The sequence below is a fragment of the Engraulis encrasicolus genome, chromosome 9 (genome assembly GCF_034702125.1).
Source record: "Engraulis encrasicolus isolate BLACKSEA-1 chromosome 9, IST_EnEncr_1.0, whole genome shotgun sequence".
Classification (NCBI taxonomy): domain Eukaryota; kingdom Metazoa; phylum Chordata; class Actinopteri; order Clupeiformes; family Engraulidae; genus Engraulis; species Engraulis encrasicolus.
Window position 1 is genome coordinate 29,973,722 of NC_085865.1, and position 10,000 is coordinate 29,983,721.

The window sequence follows — 10,000 nt, forward strand, 5'->3', positions numbered from 1 at the left end:
TGTGTGTGTGTGTGTGTGTGTGTGTGTGTGTGTGTGTGTGTGTGTGTGTGTGTGTGTGTGTGTGTGTGTGTGTGTGTGTGTGTATTGGACCGATGCGGTTAAATCTGAAGGCCATAGGGGCCACCTGTATGTGGGAGGCCTCACTCACATTCTCTCTCACAAACGCGTGCACACACACACACGCGCACATGCACACGCACACGCACACACCTCAGCTGACGAGGAGCGTGTGTTAGCCCTGACCTGCGTGTGTGTGAGTTGAAGGGAAGGTGTGAACTGCCTGAAGTGTGTTTGGGTGCAGGTCCTGCCTGTGCTCTCCGCTCGTCTGCTAACAGCACGGAGGAAATGAGGGGCCACTCACTCAGCAGCACTGACTGACCGACTCACTGACTGCTACCTGGACATGGGCCGGTTGTGGCCCAGACCTACAAGGATTAGCAGCAATTGATTGATGATGTATATGTGCATATAGTATGCACTGTACAGTGACTCCATCTCAGTTCCAATACTGTAACACAACACCAAGAGTTAGCAATAAAAATGAAATCCCTAAAAACACACCGTGGACTGCACCATATTTGATGATTACTGGTTAGGCTTTTTAAAGCATAGCAAACAGAAGAGGTCCTGTGGCCAAATGGTTGAGACCGTTTCAGACCGAGAGTTTCAGAGAAATATTCACTACCCTGGCTCATTCTGTGTCATCATATTTAGTGTATGAAGATGCCTCAGCACACACAATTAATGTATTTACTAAAAAGGTGCACTGTGTAGGATGGTGGCCGGAGTGGGTATAGCAACTATACTGCTCATTAAAACCGTGCTGCTTATTGCCAAATTTGATCTTTTCATGAATATTATTTACTTATTTCTAAAACTAATATTTACTAGTATGGCCGGAGTACAGTACGTTTTGTGGCTAAAAAGGTAGATTTCTGGAAATTCAAAACGGCGGACATGGAGAAGATCCACCTATTAATGTACAAAAAGTGCAATTTTCCCAGTCATAACGAATATTTAGAATTTGGTGGTGGTGGTAAGAATTTGTTTAAAAAAGGGCAACATGAACTCTGGAAATAAACGACTAAAATATTACAGAGTGCACCTTTAAAACACAAAAGAGTTTCATGTAAAATTCTAGAACGTTAGGCCATTATGATGAGTCTCGGGCAGCTAAACAGATGATTGGCCTGACCTGCTTCCATTTAGATGAGCAAAGCCAGTGAGCATGGAACACATGAGCACATGAACACACAGCTGTCTGTGTGTGTCTCTCTCTCTCGTCACGAGCGGGCGTGCGTGCACATAATGCCATATTAATGGAAGCTGCTTGATTAATACCAGGGTTGCGGGTGCGGGATAAGATCTTCACTCAGCTGGAAAAGTTATTGAAACGAATCGACCCATCGTGGGGCATCAGGGGCCAGGGCTTGATAAGGTTGGTTGAGGCCTGGGACATTTTGTTGGCAGGTGGATGGCTTTGGGGGGTTGTACGTAGAAAATTATATTTTTTAAAAATCATGTAGTCATGAGAGTGCTTCACGCAAAAAACCCCACAAAGGATTTCAGACAAAGAATGTGTTTTATTGAAAGGCAGGAGAAAAAAAAATTCAAACAGAGTGATGGCCAAGTGAAACTCGGGCCAAGCAGGAGAGGCCTGCCATGTTTTGAGGAGAAGAGGAAGAAGGTGGAGAGAGGGGGGAAGAGAGACAGCATATGGAGATAGACTGACAGAGAGAGAGGTAGACACAGAGAAAGAGAGGGAGAGCGAAAGCGAGAAAGAAAGAGAGAGAATGAGAGAAAGAGAAATAAAAAGAAAGTGAGGAAGGATGGAGAGAAAGAGTGAAGTGAAGAGCCTGGCAGAAGTGTAGTGAAAGCAGCGGTGCTGAAATAACAACACAAAGCAGATCTCTCCTTGGCCCCCCTCTGCTTGGCCAGGGGTGTGACACATACCATAGCATAGTACCGTCCACACAGCCAAATGGGGAGCGCTAATTACAAATATTTACATTAGCAGAGAGAGACGGAAGGGCAACACACACACACACACACACACACACACACACACACACACACACACACACACACACACACACACACACACACACACACACACACACACACACACGCAGACAGACAGACAGACAGACAGACAGACAGACAGACAGACAGACAGCGAGAGAGAGAGAGAGAGAGAGAGAGAGAGAGAGACAGAGAGAGAGACAGAGAAAGAGAGAGAGAGAGAGAGAGAGAGAGAGAGAGAGAGAGAGAGAGAGAGAGAGAGAGACAGAGAGAGTGTGAGACAGAGAGAAGGTGGAGTGGGGGGCATTGGGACATGTCATGAAGGAGGGAGGGTAATTAGGTGAGCGGAGATGCATGCACACACTCACACTTCCACTCACACCAGCATGATAAAGTCCATATACCCTGGCTGTCTTGGCTAGACGGGGCCGTGGGGGTGCTACAGTAGAACAGTAGAACAGCGCTGCGCTGCTCAGAGTGTGAGAACATTCACTGACCTGCAGCTCACCGCTGAATAGGGGGTGAAGAATGCATGCATACACATATGCAAATTGTGGGCCCTATGTATGTGGGCCCCCAGCCATATATATATATATATCGGATTGTCTGTGGGGGCCTGATGACTCACATTTTACCCTCCTGTACGATACCCCTGTGCATACACATACAGACACACTCACAAACACACAGACACACTCACAGACACACAGGTCTGAAGTCTATCACAAAACCCACACACACAGCCCCCCCCCACACACAGCCCACCCACCCACCCCACCAAGATACATACAAATTCCTCCCAGAACAAAAATTAACCTAACCCAAACATAAATGTGTTGTATGGACAGTTAGACCCGTGTTGCGCAACAAGGGTACACAGGCACACTGCAGGTGGTACATGAAAAAAAGTAATAATAACAGTATGGTCACATCGCTATAGAGCAGTGGTTCTTAACCTTTTTTTCTTAACGCACCCCCTTACCTGTGCCCAAGACACGCCGCGCACCCCCAACCCAAACTTCTATATGTGTATACGCACTAAAAATGATTTAAGTGATTAATTACAATGACTCTTGCTTGAGACATTAATCAATGCCTTAATGACTTTACATGGGGACTAAAATATCTTTTAATTAGTTTTGATTTGGCCTAATTATAATGTTCGCTATCAGAATTTTGGTCACAACCTCAACACAAACAAAATTCCGCGCACCCCCTGAAATCGCTGGCGCACCCCCAGGGGGTGCCCGCAACCCAGGTTAAGAACCACTGCTATAGAGGAAGAGTCATGGAGTATGAGTGAGGGGGTTACTCAAAAAAGGTTGGGGAAAACTGATTTAGAGAAAAAAAAAACATTGCCTTCATTGCTGTGGATGGGTGGAGGAGGCGGGGGCTGATTGCGGGCCATTGGACAAGCTCTTGGTTCTGGCCCAAAAGGGTGGGGAGGGATATGGAACCTGATTGACATGCTGCTAAATTGGCTTCGGGTTCCCTTAAATGCATTTCAGCGGTTTCTCATCTAATAGTGGGCGCGGGGCCTTTGATACTGAACTTTCTCCTCTGTGTGTGTGTTTGTGTGTGTGTGTGTGTGTGTGTGTGTGTGTGTGTGTGTGTGTGTGTGTGTGTGTGTGTGTGTGTGTGTGTGTGTGTGTGTGTGTGTGTGTGTGTGTGTGTGTGTGTGTGTGTGTGTGTGTGTGTGTGTGTGTGTGTGTGTGTGTGTGTGTGTGTGTGTGTTTGACTGTTCGCTAGTGTCCATTTGCAGCTGGGGCTGGCCATTTGATTCGGCCTGCCTCCTCGCGTTAAACCCTATTCCTTTATGCCGCCATCTTTATCGAAGGTTTTTTTCTCATTCTTTTTCTTTTTTTGCTCTTTTCTTCAGACAAACAGCGGACGCCATTAACGTGATCAAAAGCCCAGATTTCCTGGCCCGCTGTACGAGGTCGACTCCAGCCTGGTATGTATGTATTGGGTTCCGAGTCGTTGGGGGAAAAGCAGGTAAGTATCATTGGGGGCTGTAATCACTTGGTATTTATATGGTTGTTGTTTTTTTTTCTTCCATGTCTTTCGTCTCTCTCTCTCTCTCTCTCTCTCTCTCTCTCTCTCTCTGGTATGTTGTGTTTGTACAACCTGTGCTCCACTTTGTCTGCCACAGTATTAGTGCTATCCTTCTCCGAGATTTAGATGCCCGTTTGGGGAACTTTTTTTCGTTCCCAGCAGTGCTCGAGTTTCGCAATACTTTTTTTTCTTTTTAACCGATGCCGATTTCTTTTTCCCCCTTCGTTCCATCCATTCTCCCCAAAGTACCGAAAATAAATTTTGTTAATTTCTTTTCAAGGTTTTCGCACTTTGTAAAAGTTGCCTGGGCCGACGAAGGCCTCGCACATGTCGCACCCTTGAAAATAAGTGTTAACAATTCTTTGGGGGTGGCGGGTGGGAGAAGAATGAGTGAGCGCTAAGGGGGCCCGAAAATTAAACCGGGCCGCTATAAAAAGGAAAACGCACTAAATTTGAATTAAAAGCCCAGACTGCCTAGTGCTGCTGACTCTGGGCTTGGGCCAGTGGGGAACCAGGCGCTCGGAGGGCCTTGCGTCACCCTCACAAAGCCCACCGTGAGCGCGCCGTCCTGGGTAAGCGCTCCGGGAATGGCCTTGGCCTTAGGTGGGAAGCACTGGCTGTGAATTGGCTGAAATTGCCTCACACGATTAGCGCAGCGCTAGACATAAAGCACAACCCCACTCACACACATATTTATGCACACATCAATAACGTGGGTGCATGGGGAAAATAACACAAAGAGCAGAAAGGTTGCAAAGTGAATGTAAATGTCTTGCGATACATTTTTTTCCCCAGGCAAATCAATTCATTAGCTGAATGTAAAGGTCACCCCTTGTGGGTTACATAGATGGTGAAGTCACTTGTGTTGAGCAGAAATGTGAATTTTTGAAACTAGTTTGTCCATATCTGGGAAAAACGTTTAGGCTACACAGAAACACATGTACGCACACACTTACAGTCACATACATACAGCGGAAATGTAATGCTGAAAGTAACTAGGACCACGAGCATGATAGTGGCAACCACATATGTATACAGTATGGCAACCACAGTAGCACTTTATTTTAAGGATACATCTATTAGCACTAATACATACAATGTCCCTGTATAAGTAACTTGTAAGGCATTAACAAAGCAAAATCAAACATTTTCTAGGCATGTATTCGCAAATGTCTTGTTCATGCACAATAAGGTATTTATTACCAATTTAACCTTAGTTAGGACATAGTAGGCCTTAGTACATGCCTTACAAGTTACTTATACAGGCATCAACATTGTATGTATTAGTTCTAATAGATGTATCCCTAAAAATAAAGTGTTACCGCAACCACATACATCCACAAAGACACAGAAACACACAGACACACAGTCAACAATACTACTGGACTTACCGACTAGGACCACAAGTCTGTGCCGAGCGCCATTCTGCCTGCGGTACGATGCCACCTCCTCATATGTGGGCACGTCTGCTGTGTCGTACTGGTCGCTCTTCTTGCACTCGTACATCGACTTGTTGGTCTTCTTATCTCGCCGACTCAGACGGAAACTCCTCCTCAGGCCAACTTAAAAGACAAGGACAAACCAAACAAGGTCAAGGTCAAGGTTGCTTCAAGGTTTTATCAAGCACATATCTGAATGAGTGAGCGTATGATGATAAGGTTACTTCAGATGTAATATACTGAATGTATATGGGCCTATACCTACGTAGACCTATGTTTTTTTTTTTACTATTTTCTCTAATTTCTCTCTGGATTTACCAATGTAATTAATCGACACTGAGATTGTGTAACGCAAGTTCAACTTTGATCCATGTTCACTTTTACAGTAAAACATAATACTCCTAGAATCTCTGGTAAAACTCAAATGCTTTTAGCAAAGAACTGTAGTAGGCTTGCATAAACACACAAGCATGCACGCACGCACGCACACACAGAAACAAGTCTGAATGTAGCAAGTCAGCCTCCTATTCTGTTCCAGAGAGGAAACATTAAGGTCAGCCATATGCATTTCTCCACACAAAACAGAACATAACGTCTGGCCCCTCTGGGCACGCATTTCCACATCCAGTTTGGGATCGGCCAGATCGAAAATGAAAATGTAATACAATATAAAAACCACAGCAGAGAGGCAGAGGGGAGCTACACACACTGGTCAGGAGCTCTGTCAGGAACCAAAAACAGAATTAGTCAACCAGCTCCTTCACTGGGCCCGATCCAAAATGGGTTCTGATGCTCAGAGTACAGTACAACCGACTTCATTCTTCATTCATTTACCAACCTCCAGAATGCTATCCACCATCAATCAAGTCCTTCAAGCAGTCCTTGGAATAAGCACAAAAGCCCTCTTTGAAACTACCTAACCCAGACCTCATTCTAAACCCTTCTTCCAATCTCTCAAACATGACCAACAACCCCAAAAAACTTTAAATTGCCCACCCAGGTTTCATTTTCTGAAACATGTCTTTCAAACTGCCCAACATGCCTCATTCTCATCATGTTCAGGCTTGGGGGCCTACCAAATATGGACCAACCCTGACCTCCCAAGGAGAAGGTTTGAGGCAGCTATCAGTCTCTATTATCATGCAGTAGGCTTATTCGACTTCAACATCGACTGACAACTGCACACTACGTCAGCGAAAACTTGCCGTCATGGCGTGGGTGTGTTAAACACAGCGCATGTTAAGTCGATGACAAATTTGCAGCTGACAATGAGCTCCCACCAGTTTGAGCTACGCATCACATCACATGAGGTGTGGGGGGACAGGTGTGGAGGAGGAGTTGAGGTGGGATGCATTGCAAACTTTTAAGGGTTTGGGACTACACGTCTACACAGATGTCAGTGAAATTTTGTACAACCAGTTCAAGGATGCGTCACCGCGGAGGCTGTATGCAGACTTGCAGCAAGAACCAGTGGGGATAAGCAACTGCAGGTGTTGCAAGGCTCATCTGCAATCGCTTTGATCCCATTAAGAGTTTGACAATACGTCACATGGCGTATCTTTGTCACAGAATGACTGGATTTTGTTAAGTCGGAAAAGATTTCCAACCATCAACATTTCCGATCCAGAGAGCACTGCTGTCTGTCAGTGGATGTAGACCTTCTATCCATCAGCTGTCTCAGCTGTCTGAATCAACAGAAGAGTTAGAGGCATCATCATGAGGCCGAGACCACACTGGATGACATTAAGTTATTGGACTATAATCAATGGAATTGGCTACGTCAGACATGGCAGTGCAGCGGACATTCTAAAAAGAAAGCAGTCCATTCATTTCAATGTCATTTTGATGCATATTGACTTAATGTAATGTAAGGAATCATAACGTAAGGAAGTACGTAAGTGTATTCCCACCCTGAGTTTGAGGCCACTCTCTACAGACTGAGGCAGCAGTGGTCTCCTCAGCTGCATACCTAATTCGCTCTCAGTCGCGGCAGAGACGTGACTCTGTCCTTCCGTCCCTCATGCAGTGGAGCTTCTCAAAGCACTGACCCTTGATATCTCTCGCTGCATCTCTTCTTCCATTCCATGACTACACCATCTACCTGTCTGGCTCTGTTTGTCTCTCTCTCTCTGTCTGTCTATCTCTCTCTCTCTCTCTCTCTCTCTCTCTCTCTCTCTCTCTCTCTCTCTCTCTCTCTCTCTCTTGTGGTCTATCTCTTTATTGTCTCTGTCTGTCTATCTCTCTCTCCATCTGTCTGTCTGTCCATCTCTCTCTCTCTCTCTCTGGTCTTGTCTGAGTCTCTCTGTCGTTCTCTCCATCTCCATCATTCTTGGTACACTAAGGTCACACAGCGAGCAAAGACATGCAGGCGGTGCACACACACAAAAAAAGGGATCCGTGCCTTTTCCACAACATCCTGTGGCTACGCGATCAAGCCCTGCCAGCACCTTCATGCTTGTCGGATCAATGAAGATGCTGGACGAAGATTTTTCGATTACCCCCCCACCCCCCATTTCGACCCGCCTCTGTGTCCCTGCCCTGCACCTCTTGTTCAAGGATGTTGGATGTCTGGGGCGAAATGGTACACGCGCTTGATTTATGCCGTTTCCTAGGTCTGGGGGTCATTCAGCGAGCAATTGTGTGCATGTTATGTGTGTGTGTGTTATGTGTGTGTGTTATGTGTGTGTGTTATGTGTGTGTGTGTGTGTGTTATGTGTGTGTGTGTGTGTGTGTGTTATGTGTGTGTGTGTGTTATGTGTGTGTGTGTGTGTGTGTGTGTGTGTGTGTGTGTGTGTGTGTGTGTGTGTGTGTGTGCTGAGTGTGCTTTCCTTTCAGACATATTTGCCGATTCACCTTGAGGCCCCTAAAATCCAAGAAAGATGGAGGGTGGCCCCCAGGTTCATCTAGGATTCATGTGCAAGTACTGACAACAAAGAAGAAAAAAGAAGGAAGAACCAACAGAAGATGAGAAAAAAGAAGAACAGTGGGAGAGAGAGCGAGAGAGAGAGAGAGAGAGAGAGAGAGAGAGAGAGAGAGAGAGAGAGAGACAGAGCAGGTCAAGCTGAGAAACCGCCTACCACCAGCATACAGTGGTCCACAAAGTGAAGACCTGAGGTAACCTGCAGATTAAAGGCAGGCAGGCACTTCGCTCTCTAGCTCACTCTCGCTTGGTGGGTCGCTCAATCAGTCATCAAAGGTACAGACCATGAAAAAAAGCACCCGTCTACTTTCCATTTTCTTACGCTTAGAAAAAATAAACGCAATAAATGCAAGCCCTTAATTCCAATCCCCTCCTACACCCGGCTCCCCACATCACCCCCAGTGCCCCCCCCCCACTAAAAGGGGAGCATGATGCAAGATGCCCCAGAACAGAAGACAGAAGAGGAAGGCAGCTGCAGTGCGGTGGGGGGGAGTGAGGGGGAAAAGAAACGTGAGGGATGAGGGGATTGAGGGGATAGGTGTGTGTGCGTGTGTGTGTGTGTGTGTGTGTGTGTGTGTGTGTGTGTGTGTGTGTGTGTGTGTGTGTGTGTGTGTGTGTGTGTGTTTGGTGTGTGTGTGTGTGTGTGTGTGTGTGTGTGTGTGTGTGTGTGTGTGTGTGTGTGTGTGTGTGTGTGTGTGTGTGCGGAAGGGATGGTGGTTGAATGTTTAGGTGTGTGTGTGTGTTTGCACGCCGTGTGTGTGTGTGTGTGTGTGTGTGTGTGTGTGTGTGTGTGTGTGTGTGTGTGTGTGTGTGTGTGTGTGTGTGTGTGTGTGTGTGTGTGCGCGTGTGTGTGTGTGTAGTGGGATGGTGGTTGGAGAAAAAGGGGACGGGGTAGTAACAGGAGAGGTGAGGCGAAGGGAGCACAGAACCTGATCCAATCCCCCTTTAATACTTTCCACAGCGCACACAAAACCACGGGAGCGACGCAGATGTGCAGCGGACTGCATTCTTCTACTCCTCCCTCCCTCAGCTCTATCCATCCCTCCCTTCGTCTTCACCTCCTCCTCCTCTATCTATCCATCTACCCAACCAACCAACCAACCCCCACCCCACGGTTTCCTTAATAAGGGACTGCCGCAGTACAACCACATGGACTGGCATATGAAACACGCTGTAAGTTAAGCACTGTGTGTGTGTGTGTGTGTGTGTGTGTGTGTGTGTGTGTGTGTGTGTGTGTGTGTGTGTGTGTGTGTGTGTGTGTGTGTGTGTGTGTGTGTGTGTGTGTGTGTGTGTGTGTGTGCCTGTAAATGCTTCGGTCTGTGTGTGTGTGTGTATTTATGTATGCATGCCAGTCAGTATTCTGTTACATCAAACATGAGGAACTGCGCGGCAGTCCTGTGTGTGTGTGTGTGTGTTTTTTTTTTTGTTCCGCGGTGGGTTGGTTGCGGTGACCTCCTCTACTCGTGCCTCAGCCCTCTAGGCTTCTAAGGCCATGCGGTCACACAAATAAAATGAGAGAGGCTCACTCTCTCCCTCCTCTAACTTACTCTCTACTTCCATCTCT

General features: G+C 46.6%; 1 protein-coding gene across 3 annotated transcripts in view; it reads right to left on the reverse strand.

Moving 5' to 3' along the window:
- Positions 1-10,000, reverse strand: part of mpp7a (MAGUK p55 scaffold protein 7a) — a 239,527-nt gene that overhangs the window by 37,277 nt on the left and 192,250 nt on the right. For all 3 annotated transcript variants that reach the window (XM_063206904.1, XM_063206902.1, XM_063206903.1), the window contains one exon: positions 5,469-5,639. In XM_063206904.1, the coding sequence (XP_063062974.1) occupies positions 5,469-5,639 (171 nt within the window). The remainder of the gene's footprint in view (positions 1-5,468; positions 5,640-10,000) is intronic.